The sequence below is a fragment of the Glossina fuscipes genome, unplaced genomic scaffold (assembly GCF_014805625.2).
Source record: "Glossina fuscipes isolate IAEA_lab_2018 unplaced genomic scaffold, Yale_Gfus_2 0, whole genome shotgun sequence".
NCBI lineage: Eukaryota > Metazoa > Arthropoda > Insecta > Diptera > Glossinidae > Glossina > Glossina fuscipes.
The window spans coordinates 15,752,856-15,773,769 of NW_023998414.1; the positions used below are offsets into that span (position 1 = coordinate 15,752,856).

General features: G+C 33.9%; 1 protein-coding gene across 1 annotated transcript in view; it reads right to left on the reverse strand.

Moving 5' to 3' along the window:
* The window catches only part of LOC119643498 (neuronal acetylcholine receptor subunit alpha-7-like), an 87,953-nt gene extending 67,836 nt beyond the window's left edge, over positions 1-20,117 (reverse strand). The window contains exons 1-2 of the mRNA XM_038042860.1: positions 20,079-20,117; positions 14,248-14,357 (exon numbers count right to left, since the gene is read on the reverse strand). Coding sequence (XP_037898788.1) covers positions 14,248-14,345 — 98 coding nt within the window. The 5' untranslated portion in view covers positions 14,346-14,357; positions 20,079-20,117. The remainder of the gene's footprint in view (positions 1-14,247; positions 14,358-20,078) is intronic.
* Positions 20,118-20,914: the final 797 nt, after the last annotated feature.

Sequence of the window (20,914 nt, forward strand, 5' to 3'; positions counted from 1 at the left end):
AGGGTCAAAAATGATGTTGGGCTGCAAAAAGTCGTCGAAAAGGTTACGAAGATCGCTTAAAGGGCATAGGTGGCTGGAATTCCAGCAATGTGTAAGAGGAAAACAATGATTGCAAACAACCGATAGAAAAAGCGCTCGGCCAGCGTGCCGGCGTCAAACTGATGACTAGGGAGGTGTGGATTGAACTTAAAGACTTGGGTGGCGTGGCTTCAGCGGAAGAGATATTATTAGCCATCAGTGCGCGGTTTAGCACTTGGAATATGTGCTAATAACCTCAAAAAACAAAGTTGCCAAAGATAAGATTTAAAGTGGGTGATGCTTGTATAGGCTTCCAAGATGATAGCAAATATCTGGAAATCACGGTCGATTGAAGACTAACATATAAAAAGCATCTGCAATGCATGAGTGAAGGCGCAGCGCAGGCAACAAAGGCGTAAGCGCGACTGGTACCAAACACGAGAGACACTAGGTATGGCTGCAGAAAACTGATGACTAAGATGGTAGCAACTATAATTTAGGGTTCCCCTATTTGGAAAAAGAAAGGTATCATTATATTCAAGAGGCATTAAAGCAACATGTCGATTCTGTACTTTAGGAGTTTGCACCGCATGTCGCAGATCAGCGTCAGAAGACTTGGCATTGATCATCGCTAGCAATATTCTAATGGACTTGCGGGTTCAGAAAGGTATCTTTAGAGCCGAGTTTCAAAAGATGCGGGCGAACGAAATTTCTTTTGGTAGAGAAATATGTTGGCCGTTGGAGTAAGGTGACCAAAGATAGACAGATGGACACATCGATTCATACCGGAACTGCAGGCATGGTTTAAGAAACGGCACAGCGAGATAGATTTCTACATAACACAGCTATATACAAAACGGCCATGGATATTTCCGAGCGAATTTGTTTTGGTGCAAATTTGAGCAGGACCCATTTTGTAGCCTTTTATTTATTTATTTATTTATTTATTGCATTTATACAAGAAACTCAACTAAAACAAAATGGCAGTCGAGTTCCATTGACTCTTAAAGTAAATCTTAAATTAATTAATATTAAAACTAAAATAAAAACAAATAAGAAAAAAAAAAGAGAAAAAAAGCATGTACATAACTAGCATAGAGCCACACCCACAACCGGTACAGGACCAAATTATAAGTGAACCCCTAAGCCATCGCAAACATGCATAAGCTTGGCAACCGATAATAGTTAACAACAACTAATTTTCGTCTCACAGCGACTTTTTAAGGTTAAAAGTTAGTTCAAGTGCGACATAGGTAAATCGCGTGTATTAAGCAATGTTGCTCTAATGGACTTTAAAGAGTCCGTTAATAAGCATAAGTGATACACGTCATTTAGTGACGGTAGGGAAAACAAAAGCAATTTATTTTCATAGGGTGGAAGAGGGGCAATCGGGTCCCAACCCAAATTCCTAAGGGCAAACAGCAAGAATCGCTTTTGAACAGATTCAATTGAATCTATGTAGCACCTGATGAACACCCAACAGAGGTATACTCAAGTGTAGGTCTAACCAAACACATGTAAAGCGTTTTCATAATATAAGGACCACCTTTTTATAAAACCAAGCGCGGACCTAGCTTTGCTTAACGCGAGCTCAATATGCAAATTGAAACGTAACCTATAATGAAATAGAACGCCTAAATCTGTGAACGAATCGACGTCTTCCAACTTGTGCGAATCAATGAAATACTGAGTAATGAACGACTTCCTTCTTGAGAAAGAAAGCTTCTTACATTTATTTAGATTTAGTTTCAGAAGATTCAAATTATGCAAATCACTTTCTGATTGCGCTCAGGACGCTGAACATGTGTACTTTGTCTGACAGAAATGCAATGACGAACAACAGGGATGGAGACTGTAAACCTTCCTCTCTCGGATAATGTCAATACACTGAGGAAGCTGCAAATGTACTGAGAAAATAAAGAAACGCTGAGCGTCAACGTAGGCTCAGAGATAGTACTTAAAAGGCAACCGTTCCTGTGAAGGTATTTAAGGGGGTCGTGTCATAAGAAAGGGATAGAATATAGGTGGTTTTTAGCTAGTTAAAGTCTCGCGTTATCCCTAGTGGACGTCTTTAGATGCTTATTCAAACAAAAAGGAAAAAAAAAAAAATGGTATATGGAAAAGGTTTCCATATAAGTGTGAATGTTCGAACAAACCTGCCGAAGTGTATATAAGTGCTTTATATAAGTGCTTTAAGTTTGGGCCTAATCCTCTAAAGCTAATACAAGCCATGGCGTAGATGCATTATCTGCACTATAAGGTAGAATCACCTCGTTGCACTATAAATCTGTTTCCTATAACGTCGTATTAATTAAGTTCATTTCTTGCTTTTATGTAAGCCCATTTGCTTTATTTATTTCTTTATTTATTAGCTATGAAGAAATTGTTATTGGGATAGTCAGAATTTCATTTTCAGTTTCACTCAGCCAGCGCAATTTTTTGATTGTTTCAATTATTTGAAGCAAAGTTCGATGAGTGACGTTCTGATTAAAAAATTCGACATGCATTTAATATTAACACATCCAACCATATATATACATATATATATATATGTGTATATATATATATATAGGGTATTCCCAGTAGATTGACAAAGTTAATTTGCCTTCGGTTAGGGTTAAAAACATTTAAGTCAACAAGTGAATAATTGGGTAAATAGTGTAATAAATGCCGAAAAAAATAATAGTGAACAAAACAGTGCAACCGAATTTGAACAGATGTTACGAACGTTATAATAAATAAATAAATAAATAAAAAGTCGTATCTATATATATGTATATATGTATAACCGATCATGAAAAAAGCGAAAGATACACAGTTATGCAATGCATATAAAAGTATAAATATTCGAAAAGTATGGCATTTGTTGTATGTAAACCTATTGTTAGAACAATACTTTACAACGTTCTTTCTTACATATTTGTTCTCGATGACTCTCTCTCTATACATATATTTTTATAGAAATTTTATACAGGCATCTATATGCATAAGTATGTTCATAAGTGTGTGTGTGTGTGTGTGTGTGTGTGTGTGTGTGTGTGTGTGTGTGTACATTTTTAGCTTTATGTTTGCTTAAATGACGAAATGATGAAATGAAATGTCATCGCTTGCAGCTACTTATCCGTTATATAAAAATTTTTTTTTATTCTTGTTGCTGTTATTGTAACTAAACCCATATAACAATAATAACAAAAGAAATGAAAATAAAAGCAATGAGTTGAGAACTATATATATATACGTACATATATATGTACGGTAAACTTAAACATGCGTATGTATGTGAGAAAATTGAAGCATTCCATGCACATACGCAGTACATTTCTCTCTGATTTGAATGAATGTGAGCGAATGTTATGAAGGACTTGTGTATGTAATAAAGTCAAGGTTTTTGTGTTGCAGTGAAAAGAAACGAAAACTGACGAAAATAAAAAAGAGAACAAAACAATAAAAAAAAAAAATAAATAAATAAAAAAAAAAATAGAAAAAATGTTGTTATATAGGAAGACATGCAACGGAAAAAAGGCAAAAAGGATATGAAAATGTTTATGTATTTTTTTCCAACATTTTTTCTTCTCTATCAAATTACTAAAGCGTAGTGAATATTTAATGTGACATTCTCAGAAATATTTTTGAAATTAAATAGTTCTGCTGTAAGGAAACAGTACAGAGAGAAACTAAAGAGAGAATATGGAAATATTCAAGATTATCACCAGTTTATGAATATTAAGCTAAAGACTAACATTGGCAGAGTTGAATAACCTAGAGTTGCCACTAGCAAGGTTAACCTACAAAATTGTTTTTTTCTTTTCTACATACTCATTGACTACGGAGTATCGAATCCGCTATACAAGTGCAATATCCGCGCCTCCGGCGAAATTTTGCCAAAACTGATGTTTTTATTAAATCAATTATTTAATGTGTCTTTCTTTTATATTCCCTCACTTTTGTTAAAAGTGATGTTATGTTAACGTATGCATGTTACGCTTTATGTTTATTATATTAAAGATTTGTACCAAGTTACATATGGAAGCATATTCGAGACCAAAGTACGAAAGAATCGATCTTTGGGAAATTGCTTCTAAATGTTACACAAGTTTTGGCCAAAAAATACTATATACTGTGTAGGAGTGACCGATTTTTTTCGAGTTACGCACAGGCACCATAAATCGCTCATAGAACACACGATTATATTTTCATAACTGTATCTGCTGTAGTTTGTGAGCAATCAACCAAAGACTAATTGCGTGAAAAAACTTCGAATATTTTCGTAGAATTTATAGCCGATTACTTTATCTTTCTTCATGTTTAAAGCTGTTATTATACAGAGGGACTGATAGACACGCTTAAAGCGATATAGAATTTGACGCTGCTTAAGAATATGTATATTTTATCGGGTCTTTGAAGTTTTCTTCGGGTGGCTGAAAACGTTTTGATAAAATGAACTCATCTTTCGGTGATGGATATGAAAATTTCCTCGTACGGGCGATCTTAAAATAACTGTATAAAAATGAAAAAAGTCGGGAACGTTTACCCATTATTATATAGTATTGAAATTCTATTTTCTTTGAGACTTTTTTTTTTTTTTTTGTGATGATAAAGCCGGATATAATTTTCTAACTTGCTTTTTAATAAAGTTTGCGAAGATGATCCGATTTTTAAGGGATACAAGGTAGTATTATTCCTCAAATAAGATTTTGGAGCTTATTATAAAAAAACAGAAGAAACTACTTTCCAAGCACAACTATTAGTTTATTGAATTTACAGCTTAATTTCTAATCTCAGTGGAAAACTTTTAAGATCAAATATTTTTTTATTATTGCTGCCTTGAAGGCGGTGCTTGTTTAATTTTTTTTTTCTCATCTTTTGATACACATTAGTTTCTGTTTCTCGGAGAAAATGTTGTGGTTCCTGTTGTGTTTCAGAAATTATTATTAATATTCATTTGTCACATATGCACACATACGTACCAAATCATAGTTGTTTATTTGTTTTTGTGGTTTTCTGTTTTTTCAGAACATTCGCTTGTTACCTAATGGTAAGTTTCTTTCTTTTTGCATTTGTGTGAATGTAATAAATTCATGTATTTTGTAGAAAAATATTATAAAACTTGTGAAAGTTACTTGCCCTTACAACTACATATGTGGAGAAGGCAAAACATTGAAAAAACGTCAGTTCTTTCTTAAAAAGCTATTATGGATTAAATTAAAATATTATAAATAAATATAAGGCTAAGAAACTATTTAATAATTATACGAAAAGTATTTAATTTAATATTTAAAAATAAAAGTACAACATTTTGTGCTTGGGTCCACATACTTGTACACAACATACTTATTATTTCTTTCACATTTCATATAATAGCGGCCAGGGCTTAAGTAATTTATTACAGTTTTGGCTTCGGGTGGCACATTGTCTATTAATTTATATGCCAGGCTATGCAGATTCTGCTTTGGAGATAGCGCTGAGCTAATTTTCCATGGAATGCCACTTTACATTAAGTTCAACAAGATCTTCATGTAAGCATGCGAACGTGAAAATAAGGATTTATTACTGAACAGAATTTAAATAAGAAGTTAAAATTTTTACTTTATGTGGATCAAAGAAATTCAGACAATTGAATATCTCGTTATAAACGTGATGAGGTCGGGTTGTTGCAGATTGGGTAATTTGGGTGCAGAAATGTAGACCATCTATGAGAAATTTTGATCAAAAAATAATTTACGAAAACGCTTAAAAAAATAACGGTATACGCTTGATTAAATTAGAAGCGTAAACCTAGCTGTTGGTCGAGCCGAAAGTTTTCAGCAACGAGAAGGTCTAGGAAGAGTCTAGTGCGCCGAAAACGCCCGATCGCTTATATCTTTAATGGCGGCAATTGACGCCGTAAGACAATTACGTACTCCCGTGCTCTCCGAAGAACTTACAAACAGGGTCTTTCTAAATTACTTTAAGAAATGCTCAGCGAAAATTGCGTGCCACCATGTATAACTAGATAGCGATAAGAACATTGCTGAAAGTCAGGGCTTGACCATCGAAGAAAACGGATAATCACTGCTTTCATGACATAATAAAATTATTCTCAATTAAGTTCTCTGAAGTCTTTGTTTTTTATGCTCTTTTCTTCTATACCGATTGCTTTGGCATCATTTTTTGTAGACTACGACATCTTTAGAGTATTTGAAAATCTATGTCGCACAACATCTCCTTCTATTCGTATTTAAAAATATAAAGCAATGAAGCGCAGACAAATAAATTGTTATAAGACCTGCCAGAGTATGTTCATGTACGTGTGCCAAGCGAGTTAAATACCCGTTTACGGATATACGAATCATTGAGTGAGGTCCACAGTCCAACGATGGATAAAGTCTAAAGGAAATTACTCCATTATTTACGGGAGCGGTAATATGGAAGTGATATCATAGTTTAGGATTCAGTGAAGCGCTGAGAGCCATAAAGCTTGAACGCTGTCAGTCACATAATTATCTATAATAAATTGCGATGTCATTTGTGTAGTCGAAGCGCAAAATATCGAAGCAATTCGTGCGAGTGTTGTTGGCCAACGGTGATCAAAAATTGAAGGAAGAAATTGAGCGAAAATTAGTCATATTTATGCAAAACGGGAGATCACTAATGGAAAAATGAAAAATTTTTGAAAAAGAGCCGATATACTAGTCCATAAAGAAACCCATACTGCATTCTGTAGACTTAACGAATTAATTTAACTTTTAACTTACAATACTTCATTACAGGCCCGTGCGTTCTGCCAAAATAAATTTTGCCTGACATTGGAAATAAGTTAGAAATTGAACATACTTATTACGCGTGCTGTTATTCTCGTAGCGTGCAAGGGCAATTAATGAATCTCTTTTTAAACATTGGTTCTACCAAAGTGGACAAATGGTCTTATTAAGAGATTGTATTTTCATCGATGTGGACCCGCTTTTAGTAGACCATATAGCGCCATATATGGCAGGTGCGCACCTGTTAGTGTCGTTATGGTATAAGCGCAAGTTACTATCATACAATAGGTCCGTACGCTTGTTTCAAAACGTTTTAAGATCAACATGGCTGAGAAGGGCATTGTCAAAGGTTAGAACTCTATTTGGCATCAAGCTAAGCGATATTAAGAATTAAATGCAAAAGATCTGCTGAGAAGACTTAGGGATCGGTAAGCGAAATGTTCAAATGTTTACTACTGTAGACCATAAGATCTGAAATTCTTTTGTTTAAATTCTAGATATATTTAAACTGAAAGAAATAAAATCCAAACATCATAGAAAAGGGCTCATCACATGCTATACTGTGAGAGTTAGGAACGAAGCAGCTTTGATCATCAACAATTTTTGAAAATGTTACTTATACCTGGTAAGTTGAATTAGGCCAGTATTAAAAAGTTATTCTAAGGCTCTGAGATATGGGACACACTTTTTTTTTGGAGAAGCACATGGCTTACATAAGAGTTAAAGTCGACTAATGACGGGACATAGGAGCATGAAATGTGCATATTTTGAGACGGATTTACAAAGTCCATAGTTTGTATTCCACTGGCACTGGCACATGCAATGAGTGGATTGTATTTTCTGAAGTCTTTCATATCTATATCCGATGTTGTAACTTGCGGTTACTTTGATTGTATTCTATCGTCACTAATAATAATTTCTTATTTTATTAATCCAATTAATGTAAATCTCTCTATATATTCTCCATGCAGTCTATGCGCACACTCTCATTGAGACGTCTTGCAACGTCGATTATTGACAGAAAAGTCGTTCCTTTTACGACAATAATTCATTGCGCAAAAGTGTTTCGGCAACGGGAGAATCCTGAGATTTGAATTCAGCATATTTCGTAGTTTTCAAAGGTCTCTTATGTCTACGTATGTACAAAATAATGTGATGTGAACAGGTTCTGACAGCTATGGATATGTATTTTTGTCATCTTCCTATGTATCATTTTGTAGGGATGAAATTTGCACAATAAGAAGCCATTAACGGCATTCATTGACTTTAAGTAATTCTCGGCCATATATTAATAAATATTTATTTAATCTCCGTCCGGCCGTGACCAACGGTAATTTCATTGCATATCCGAATAGCTAAATAACCAAGAAAACTATTTTCGATAAACACGACAGCAATCGCTTCAAGTACATTTGAATTCGATGAACCGAATACTAATCCTAATCCTTTTAATTAACTGCTTACGTAACTAGTAACTCGTTTTCGAAATTAGTTCAGTTTATCGTCGTATGTATGTAATTGTGTATACGTTCTCCTTGTGGAAATGTTTAATAGTTTATTATATTTAGCCTAACATACCGACTGTATTGTAGTATATTTAAAAGTATATTTAAAAGCATATTTTTGTTGAGCTGTCATGTAAGAAGTCCAAGTTGAAAACTTATATTTAATCAAAATATTTAAATAATAATTACATTTGGATAATTGGTTTCACACTTCTTACATTCTAGGGTTAAATGTAATATGATTGTAGGTTTAATGGGTGTTAGCAGATTTCGATTAAGTGAATAAAATCTCTCTCTTATTTTCGCTTTGTTTTTAATTATAAGTCACATTTGAATATATTTGGTTACGTAATTTTCGTTTATAATAAACCACAAAATTCTATTTAAAAGTTGTCAAATACTAGCAAGATATATATATATATATATATATAACGATAGTGAATGTTATGCTTACGCAGCATTTAACTATTTGTTATATAACTGTCTGCCGTCACATAATTTGTAAACTGATAAACCCTGAAAACTTTGCAGAACGAAAATAAAGTTTCTGAGCGAGAGAATAAGCAAATTTTATTTTTCTCACATGTGTATGTCAGCATAAACACTTAAAGTAATGTTGCTTATTGTTGTTGTTTACAAAATTGTGCGAATGTAACCACACGAAAAAAGGGAAGGGGGGAAAAAGGTCTCAGCTCGTCCAATGCTAACACCCTCCTGCAAAAGTTAAGCAAAATTGCTGTAGGGGTTGTTATGGTTTCTTTGGGTATTAAAGATAAGCACACGGTATTGTTTGAATTTTAACATTTGGTATTTATGTAAATTTGTGTTGGAATATTTTGGAGATATATATATATATATATATATATATATATATATATATATGGGCATATGAGGATCCATTGTTCGCAGACATATTTTTGGTTGTCTGAACTTTAAAAGAAATTTCATGAGATGTTATGATACTTTAATATAAATAAATAAATATGTTGAGAGGAATGAAGCGAGCCCTCGATATACGATTGCCTTAGGTAAATATATACGAATGTGCTTACTCCTTTATCACTAAGATGTGTGTCTCTAAATCGATTGTAACAGTTTTTACATACAAGTACTTGTACAACTCGTACGTATTGTATAGATTGTAAATTCGGAAGTTCACTTCGATATCTGTTACAGTTTGTAAGCAATTGCAGATAATATTATATCAAGATGTTCGGCTGCATTCGACATTGAATTGGTTTGTTAGTCTATTATGGGTGCGTTTGTTGATTTCTTTCTTGCTCTCTCTCACTCATATGTAAAGTTTAAATTTTAAAGAGAATGAGAAATTTAAAAACACATACGCCTGGGGGGGGCGGGACAGACGGGCTTTGATAAATCGATCACAATCTTCACACCGTGCTCATCGCAAAGGCTTCTGATGACAAAGCAAATGCACGGAAATTACAATCTTACGATCCTGTGCTGTGTGGAAGAAACTCTTCTGCCAATAAAATACCGAATAAATGTTAATGGAAAACTTGATATGTCATTTTTTACAGATTTATTGTATTCGATCTAACTTCTGCAGCTACGTCTTAAGTCGGGTTAGTAAATTCCTTTTACGTTACGTTACGTCTTTTAGTAAAGCAGCGGAATTTGCAATTTGTCTTCCAATAAGTTGTATCCTAAGTTGTGTCCATATTCTCAAGCGATTCTTCAAGCGCTTTCATCGCAAGAGAAATAGCGAATCTTCCATCCCACCTTGTCGACATTCAATTATGGTATATGAGCAGTAATTTTGATAGACTTTTTTTTTATAATAAAAACACGTTGCTTCATGCTTAATGTTTCTCGGAAATTATTCGGTACTGTGAGTGACGAATGGACTCTTGACGTCTGTACGAAGAAGAGACAAGATTTTTGTGGTAGTCTTAGCCCTAATGCTCATCTCACTTAAATTATGGAATTTATTTTTTGAGATAAATAAATTATAGAAATAAAAATAATAAAATTTCTATACAATAAAATTATTTTTTAAATAAAAAATTATAAAATATAATTATTACTATCGTCATATGGATTTTATAAGTGATCTTTTTCGATTCTGTAACTTTTTGCAATGTTCAGAAGCGGTCTGGCTAATGTATGTAGGTTTGCTTATTAATTTGTCCGTCTGTCGCTCTCGTTGCTGAGATGCTTGCGTTTGTATATAAATATATCTTTGGTAGCCGCGAGGGCGATTTTCGAAGTGTCCCTCGCTTGCTATACATTTTCCGAATCCTTCTGTTAGAATCTGAACTTTAGATCGAAAAGAAAACTGGACGTTTGAGGCTACCTAGGTAAGCATCGACTTTTCTGGGTATTCTGAGTAGAATAGAAGCATTGTTTAATAATTATAAGGCGGAATATTTGCCGGATTCAGTTCGGATGGTAGCGCACTGCAATTCAACACTTCTTTCAGGATTTCTTGAAAGAATTTTGCAATATGAGACCGAGCAGCATTATTGCGGACAATCAATCTATGACGGATACGGTAAGGTAACAGTTTTTTTTTATTCATTTGTATCTTTTGCTTCTTGTTAGTGCTCTTGAGCGATATTTTCGTTTGGTTTAAGCGGCTTATAAGTGAATGCGCCCCTCCAGTGTCAAGAATGGGAACGTCAATGGTATTCGAATTTACCGTCAATGTTAATGATTCCCTAGCGCTGAATAATGCGTTTCATTCTTCTAAAATTGTATCCTGTTCATTTTGCATTATTTTCATTTTGTACGACTTAAGCAGGAAAAGATAGTGTAGTTCAAGTTGCTGACTTGCCATGTCGCGTAATGCTTGAAAATAGTACCTTCACAAGAAGGAATCGCAGTTTGGCAAGTGTTCAAGTAATACGCCGGTATATATTTACCAAGCATTAGGCTTGTACATATTTAAAAAATTTTAAAATGGAAGTTTGGAGAAGGAAAAAATATATTTGTTTTCCTGAACCGACGGATCGAAAACTTTAATTTAGCTTAGTGACTTCAACTAGAAATCACTCGAGATAATGGTAAATCCAAATAGTTAACTGGACACTGTTGTTCACTCGTCATTTTTGAAGTAAATTTTAATTCTTTACACGCCTAATACCGGTTTCGAGTTATCCTGGGGGTGTTCTGCTCCAAGGATGAACGCTATTGAAAGTGAATGAGATCTGACCACTATTGCTTCCTCTTTCCATTACAAAAAGTCGTTTTATGGAAAATGCATCGCAGCTTTTAAAGGTTTTCAACATAAATTGTTATGTGTAAGTATTTTGCCATACAAAATTAATGTGCAAATTTTGGAACGGATGATTGAATTCAATTCTGGTTTTGTCCAACTACAATGTTTTTTCTTGTCTTGTGTAACAGTTGGGTAAGGGACTGTTCTTTGTATAAATAGAGATGGCTGTGGTTAGAGAGAATTGTAGCTAAGGCAAGGATGGAAGCTGGGGCGAACGTAACATACGAAGGAATATGATCGGTATAGTGTCGTTTGCAGTTTGTGAGGTACTCCTACTTATACCTTAGCTCCATTAGTGATTATTATTATTATTTTCTCTCGTTTCCTTATAAATGAGAGATGAGTATAAAAAATTCGATTTCAGTCCAATATAAGTTCTTCTCTTTGCATTTCACTTTGTTGGTCCTAGTTTAATTTTAACTGCTCTGCCAATGTTCGCATACATAGTCGATTGCGTGTAAATATTGTAGCTACGGCCAACATATTCAAATAAAAAAAAAAAAAAAAATAAATAAATAAACGAAAAAAGAGACGAGAGATAAAGTGGGAAGAAGTGAAACTGAAGAGTCATTTTATTAAATTTTTTTTTTTTTTTTTTTTTAATTGAAGCGAAAATCCATTTTATAGTCGAAACTCTTTTATTTTATTATATATCTTTGTTTGTTTTTTAAAACATTTTTTTAAGATTAAATGCCTGTTAAATGTTAAAACATGTATGTCCTTCTTAATGTTGTTGCCACTCACGTGCACACAAACGCACAGCTATTACCATTGCACAGAAAATGCTACTCGAATGCAAGCAACAATAGCAGGCTGATCGCGACTGAACGTAGTTATTACTTTTGCATTTTTAGGTTATACTTTAAACATTGAACTGCGCTTAGAGACACAAAAACTAAATTGCTTTCACGCGGCTTTCGTCTAAGTGTTTCAATATTTGGAGACATTTTTTCCGATTTTATTTGCAAGAGATAAGTCCTCTAACATTTCTGTCGCCATAAACAACGTTTCGGAATACGTTGCCTTGGCCTACCCATGAGTTTAAGCCTACGAAAATCGTTTGTCATTGGCTTGGCAAGACTTTATGGGAGTGAATAGGACTAATGTTGATTGACGCCATAAATAGGAGAACATGTGCAACCCTTCCGACGGCTACAATGCGACGATATAAAGTCCAATCTAGGCAGAAACTGAAATCTTAACTAAATTAAGAATCGGAAGAGACCTGCAAGGAGTAGAAGATGCGAAGCGATTTCGGGAGAGTTCATTTCCAAATCCTATGTAAATACATAAACAATATATGTATATATAAATCCATTTCCACTTTCAACGTTCTGCTCTATTTGACTTGCATGTGAAAAGTGCTATGTGCTATGTGTATTTGTATAACTAGCATTGCTATTTGCTTACATTTGCGTAAAATATAAATGTTTTACTTGGATACCCGTACGTATCAATGTTGTTGCCGATGTTTTTCTATGATGCACGTAAACGTATTCTTAAATGGATGACAATGTGCTTGCGTGCAATATGACAAATCAAGCACCAGAATTTTGGATATGCTTCCATTAAAAGCGTTGTAAAAGGTGTTATGTTCTTTCCAATTGCTCTCCCATCTAAAGACTTTTACGCTCAGATTGTCAAGTTCTTCTTTATTTTACTTTCTCTGTGTATATGTCAGTGCATCTTTGTGATGTGATTGATATTATCGAAAGCATTATAAGCTCATATTATTAGAAAATGTATTTGCAGTTTTCGAAGAAACACATTCATCATATATGGAGCACCTAAGTTGGAAAATTTGTTCACAATAAAGATGTTCCTACATTTAAGTGAATCATTCAGAAATAATTGATTTTTTTGTTCAAAATACTAATAAGGAAAGTAGAGACTTTGCGTACAAATTGCTTTAACGGGATTTGAGTTTGCGAACTGTTGAACGGTACCGCAAGTTTGTTTAACCTTTTCAAATACTTTCTGATACAAAAGAGCAAGGAGGTTCGATTCTTTACCTGTCTTTCCCATAAAATAATAAAAAAATCATAATATATCTTAGTGTCACACTTTGTAGGAGGGACTGGGCCAATAAGCCCTTAATTCGCCGAATTACAGGAAAAAGTTGAATGCATACCGATTACCTGCACCTGCACTAGTTGCTATTAAGCAGTGCTTACTAGACTTCATTATACGTTTAACGATGTTTACCTATTTGGTACGTTTAAAATTATTCACCTAAGTATGGTGTCGTTCGTCACCCTTGTCAACTACAATAACGAAAGCTAAAACATAGCTTGGGAATATATATGTAACTAAGAACTCAAAAAGTCATATCACACGTAAGCTGCACTGCAAGACAATCGAAGTGTTGTTCGCAAGTGACAGAGTAGTGAAAGAAAACAAAACAAAAGTCGTACTGATCTATGCAAGAGAGAGAAGGACGGAAAGAGGCTAAAGACTACAATTGAATATATCAAATATATATAATGTTGACATATGTAGCTGACCGTTAGATATAGGGAATATATAGTAAGTGATCGGCGCATTGGTGAAATGAGGAAGACATTCAAATAATTCATATAATTCAATTACCAAAAACTTCTTCTCGGCTTGATTTTTTTAAATTTAAGAAAATATATAGGTCCTCTAAGATGAAGCGTCATCGACCAGATATAATTCAAATTATGTACACATATATATGCATGGGTGGCATATGATATATATGATGAAAATGTAATCCACTTACCTATTGTACATAAGAACATCCGGCTTCCATAAGCGATGAGGCGGTATGCGTAAATCTCTAACGCCACCGTAATCACTAGCATTCCAACGTAGATTCATATCGTTCCATTCCTGTAAGAAGAGCCAACAACAACAAAACAAAATATTGAGATTTATTTAATTAAATCTTAACGTTTGAGGTAAAATTACGCTTAAAGTCACATACGTTCGTACAAATAGACCCAAATCGCTACTGCTAACGGCTGCCTATATAGTTACTGCAATTAACGTTACAACCCTATCAGAGTGTTCTAATAAATAGTACAAGGAGAAAATATTAGCCGTTTTAGCCATTCTTCACATACGATTCTAATATATGAAGGAGAAATAAATAAATAAATGCACTCGGCTTCTATTTAGGATTTCAATATACTTCGCTTGTTTTTGGATTTTAAAAAGGAAGAAATCTCATTATTATAATTAACGTTATTAAAAGGAATTAAAACTGTCTCGACATTTCAGTTATCATTTAACGTTTAATTTCCTCGTTACTGCTTTGCTTTATATATTCATCTACTATTCTCATCAATTTATGTCGTTTTAATTAAAATGTCAACATCATACCGCAAGCTTTTCCCATATATTTTTCTCTTTTCTTCTTCTTTGATGAGGGAAAATAAAATTCATAATAATAATTGACTTAACTGCCATAGCCTGCTTTTCATTCAACGCACGCCTCATTAAGTGTTGATTGTAAAAATAAAAAGAAAATTTACAAGTAAAATAAATTAAAAACGTTCAATTGGGCTTAATTTCTTTCACGGGTTTCACATTTGTTCACAAACCAAATAGAAATCAAAACGAAACATGAAAAGTTCAACAGCCCAAATGAAAGCATAAACTTGACAACATAATTGCAAAAAAAGCAAAAAAAAAAACAAAAAACACCCAATTAATGCAGTCACTTTTAAATATTTTTTCAGTTATTACGTTCATAGTTAAGAGAGTTTTGCACTTAAACACCTCACGACTTGTGAAAAATACAACTAATTATCAGAAAATGACATCTTTGATAATAATTCTCTTCGCTTTCATATCACTCACTATAGGACTGGGGTCGGCAATCTTTTCTTTTTTTTTTTGGTTCTGCGGATTAAAGCATTTAGGTGATATGAAAGAACTTTGAATACATTGCCATTGTGCTCTAATAGGAAGCACACCAAACGCAAAGAGAACGCAACAGTCTAACTTATCCTGCTGAAATGTAAGCAATTCTGGTGAGCTCCTTAAGGGGAATTCTTCTTCGAATTTTATTCCAGGCAAACACCATTCAACGACAGCATGAATTTTTCTGCTCAATACGAAGGCAGGAAATACCACTGAGTCATGATAATTGACAGTCGTTGATCGACAGAGTAAGCGATGAATTAACATCGATGGCGACGGACATAGGTGGCGGCCTCTTTTATTATGGGTTCCTCCAGGCAGCAATCATTGGAGGATATCACCAAGAACTATTAATGTAATTAACCTTAAAAATCATGACATTGTTATTTCGTATACTTTGCTGACGTCCCATATTGAAACGTCGGTAGGGCTGAATTAGAGGGCATTACCATCCGGCCTGCATTCATCAACAATACATAAATTCTTGAGAAACGCGATTTGTGAAATTCACTTAACGATGTCGACCTCGTCCTTTTTAGTGGCTTTGTGTAAACTTTTTGAAGCTATAAACTTGATTTGTGTCTTTTCGTTTTCTGTTTAGTTCAAAACGTATTGATCCGTTGATACTTTGGACCAAAATTACCAAAAAATATCTGTAAATATTTCCTTTTTTGCGTAATTGCTTCATTCATGTACATGGTCTATGGGCATATAACCTTGCGGGTATATTACCGCATGTAGTAAAATCAGGGAAGAATTTACGACGCTTCCGATAACACTGATATGTAGATTACCGTGAAATTATTGCAAAAATTGAAAGTTAACTTAATCGGATAATAGTTTTGCCCGCCTAGTAGTGGTCGAGCTTTATTCATCACATGATCAATATGTGAATTGAAACGAAGTCTATGGTCGAATGAAACAGAAAGATCCCGGAAAGCATTTATATTTTCCAATTTGTAAAAGTCAATAAAGTATCGTATTTTATTAAGTTTCTATTTGCAGTACATTTGTCGATTATGCCGCGTTAAGTATACCACATTTGTTGTACCTTCTGTCAAGCGTGCATGCTTCCGTTATGTTTCACATATGATAGTTTATAATCGAAGCTTAAATGTAACAATATTTCTGCAGATTATGGTGTGTGTTTTCCTTAAGCTATGCAACGCATAAACTGGACGGCTGGATCCGCGATGCTTTCTGATGTTCTCTTTTGGATGTCCTTTGACGTTTGGAAATGTCCACAAACGTACAATTTTTCATATAAGGACTTTTCAACCGAGGAGTTTATATGGAATGTGGCCGAAAAAGTGACAAGTTTACGCCAGAAAATGAGAAAATGATTCTCGTATGATAAAAGGTGTGTCTGTCTCAAGTGCGTCCGGACGTTGCTATGGGAAAAAGATCGAAGCACGCTTCACAACAATCATCGCGACGACAGTAGATCTTGATGAAGAGAATAGTAGCAAAGCGGACTGTGTTAGCTGTAGTGGCGGTTGACGTTTGAAGCAAGATTTAAAGCAAATATTTTGTAATTTTTTTTTATTCGCTGAAAAATCCTTTCTTTCATGGGCGCGGTGTGCAATAAAATGTCGTGAATGTTTATCAATTTACTTTAATTTATTCAATTGAAAATCACAATTGAGTAACAGATTCGATAAGCGCTTTATGCCTTGAACCGAAAACGTATTACATTGCGTTAAACTTCTTTAAAACTAAAATATTATCGAATAATAAATCAATTTGTTATGCGCTATGGATACCTACTATAGGTTAGATTTATCAACTCGTAGGTTCATTATGAGCCTGATAATCATTTGAATGACGCTTGGATAAATATTACATAAAACGAAGTTGTTATATGCCATACATGCGCCATTATATTGGACATATGCCTTAGCATCTTTTAAATCAAACTTACGTCAATTTCAGGAATTAAATTATGTCAAATTTGAATGAGAGTTATGTTACTCTCGAATACAACTGCCCTGGGCAACAATTATGTAAACTTATAAGCTTATGCGAACTTATAAATGACTTAACGATATTGTCAAATATGTATAGGATACTGTTGCATATAAGCATATGAATCGTTGTGACGTTCGCTGAATGCATACAGTTTTATGCACACTACATGATATACCATACATTAAGTTTGCATATATGTTTCGATTATAGGCTTTGAAGACCGCACCGATCAGGGCAGTCGATTAAGATGTGTTTTCGCTTTGGTTCGAATGGACGACTTCTTTTAAAAGTTCGCATGTCGAAAAATGAACCGGGAAAATTAGTTAACCGTCACATTTGAGCAAGGCGTAGTCATCTACCGAATTCATTCAACATTTTGCATGTATGAAGTTATATGGGTTTGAGAAGCCGAGGGTAAGTCTGGGAACCAACAAAATGGTGGTTGGGAGAGAGCATGACGCCTATTATGTTAATATCATATAATCCAATGTGAAATGTAAAAGTTAGATTTTAGAGGGACCACGTATGCCGGTTCTGATGGCCTTAGATAGAGTTTCGTCGTTTCTATTATATATATGTTCTAAATCCACCGAACGGTAACAAAAATACTAAAAATGGTTTTTGAACGGTAATCGGGAGCTTGATTGAACAGAAGATATGGGCCTTAGGTAAGCCTCGCCTTGACCACAAGAAATAGTTACATTGTACGTTGTACTACGTCCTAATGTGTTACAAATCTGGGATCTCAGGCGCTAATCAGCCTTTGAAAACTGGAAGAATGCATCGATGGCCTCTTAGCTCGTGTCATTGGGCCTCGTATTTTTACGTACAGGTGAAAAACTTATTAGTTAAGGTGATGTCATAGTTAACAACGCTCAGAATTAACTAATCTGCAACCGTATTCAATGTCATGGGAAGTAAGGGGCGAGGTTAGCAGCTGTGGCACAGCTCCGACATATAAAGAACAGTTTGGATGCTACTTGTTTTTTGAGTGTGGAGTAAAGTCTATTCGCGTTTGGCATCGCAATAACATACCCCGTTCTTTCACTAAGTTTTATATAAATTAAAAGCATACAACAAAGTTGCAATGTTTTGCAGAAGTCATTATTCAACTGGTATGGTAGGCCGCCTCTTTAATAAATTGGAATTTTTTAATAATATATCTGATATATGTACGATATTAATAAAGAATATAAGCAATATTCGTTCGAAAGAAAAAATAATTGTAATGAGGTATCCTGTAACGCTTTATGAGTACCTGACTTAAAGTTATGAAATTTTATTAATTTCTTTTTCTTACCAATTTAGAATTCAAAGTAAACTGTTTGACTGTGTGCAACTAGGCTAAGGCAAATTGTTTAAAAGCTGTTTATATTATTGTTTTCCTTTCATCATAACTTGCCTTTAAGCTAAGCAATTATTTTTGGAAAGCTCATGTGCAAGGAAATGTAAAAAGCATTGTATTTATTCTCCACTACAGGGGTTGGGAAAATTTATTTTGTAACCTTATGATAAATTATGGTCAAATTTGTTGAAAATGTGCGGCCAATTCCTAAGGCTGTTTATCTTGTGCTCTGTGCTTGCTGTCTCTTTATTTCTTTTCTGGTTCGATATAATTTTAAGATTTTTTCTTCTCTTAAAGGCGATCCAATGCTTTATAGCAGGAAATTAAAACGCAAAAAAAAAAAAAAAAAAATAAAAATAAAAAATAAGAAAAAGAAAAATAAAAGAGTCTTTCGGCCTGAGCCGAATATCTTCATACTTTCTAAATCGATTGTTTTTTTTTTTTTTTTTGATTCAAAAATCAAAATTATATCTTACGTTTGTTTAATCAATACTCTCTCATGATGTCTTCAACTGCGTATGTAACAGCTCTGGTATATAAGAGTATAATGCCAGCACATAATATTATGGGTAGATGGGACGTTGACTCTTAGTGCAAAATGTGGCCATAGGATATTGAATTAACGTTATGCTACTAAAAATACCTCTAGATTTTTCTGTCGAATCCATAGATCGATTCAGTCAACTTTCGAACTAAAAGAAACCCAATACAACTGTTTGTGAGTTCAGATTTAAGAACACAATCGTGATACCAGCACACAAATAAAGGAAACCATTTTTCTGCTTAGCCTGATTAAGGACATTTTTGGACTATTTTATATGGGTGTTCTATATTTGTTGCCCTTTAAATCGTTGGCTTAATTTGCTTTAATTTGAAAGCGGCATTCCCGAATTTCGGAAACTTTGCATTTTGTATGAAACTTTCTACGTTCATAAGTGTCAATTTAGTGTTACTATGTGCTGCCTACTTCTGCGGGGTGGGGGAGAGTAATATCGATCATATGTGCACGTGTTATATATTTACCAACTGAGTACTTTATGTCTTCTTTTTTTTTCAATAACACTGCGCATTGCAATAACAACGAAAACAAAGTCGTTTTATATGCGAGAAAAGCGAATCCGCTGCATTAGCATCAGCACAGCGAGTGTACATACTTGCCCTAGATGGCAGAAGACTTAATATATTCTCCATTTTTTGCTTACGTTAAAATTTTAAATATCAATATGCTTGGGCTTCAGTTTGCGAACGAGAATAAAATGAATTTTTTCCTTTTATGCGGTTTGCCAAATAACTTTAGGCTATACTTGAGAAATACGCAATTATTTCGAGATGATTTATTATAAAAATAATTTTCATTCTTTGTTATCACTTACCAATTTCAGCCAAATATTTGTTATAAGCAATTGATTTTTTTCATCCTGAAAATAAAAAAAAAAAGATATAAAGCCAAACTGTGAGACCGCAATCTTTAAAAATTGATTACTATAAGTACACGTAGATTTTAACTGAGAGATATATAGTTTGCGTTAGTATTCTAAATTTCAAAATTTATATTCACCTATTGAATTTTTATATTCGTCTCAACTTGTTTTATAAAGTTTACAGAGTATATATAATTCCCCACTTATTCACTTTTTTTTCGATATGTTCGCATTTTATTTTCCACTTCCATATCATAGCGAAGGGATTCGAGTAAATTGAGAAAAAAGCGTTTTATCAAAATGTTTTTAGAATTCCACCTCCCTGATAATATTATGAACGGGTTTCTTATATGGGGCAACATTGACTCTGAAGGATTTCCGATTTCCCCGTAGAAAAAATACTTTACTCGTTTGCTTATTGCCCAAAAAAAAAAAAAACAATAGATAGATAGATGTTTTTCTCTCCATCAAGCTTACAGGTTGGCTATAAGGCTTCATTTACATCTGCTCGAATATCTTTTGTTGCTGGCACATTAATGTTACATCTGTAGCGTATAGCTGCTAAATTTTAAATTTCTCTAGCTCGCGTCGATCGTGGATATTTACTTTCCTTCAATCGAAGAATCCTAGGCGGCATCCCATTCCTTAATTTGCATAATTACTTTAGTGCATTTTCTTCGAACTAATTAAAGTGATCAAAAAATCAGACCAAACGTCAATGTGTGCAATATTTTAAAATGTATTCTACTACAGATCTGTTATCATGTTATGTTATTGCAAGTTTTCAA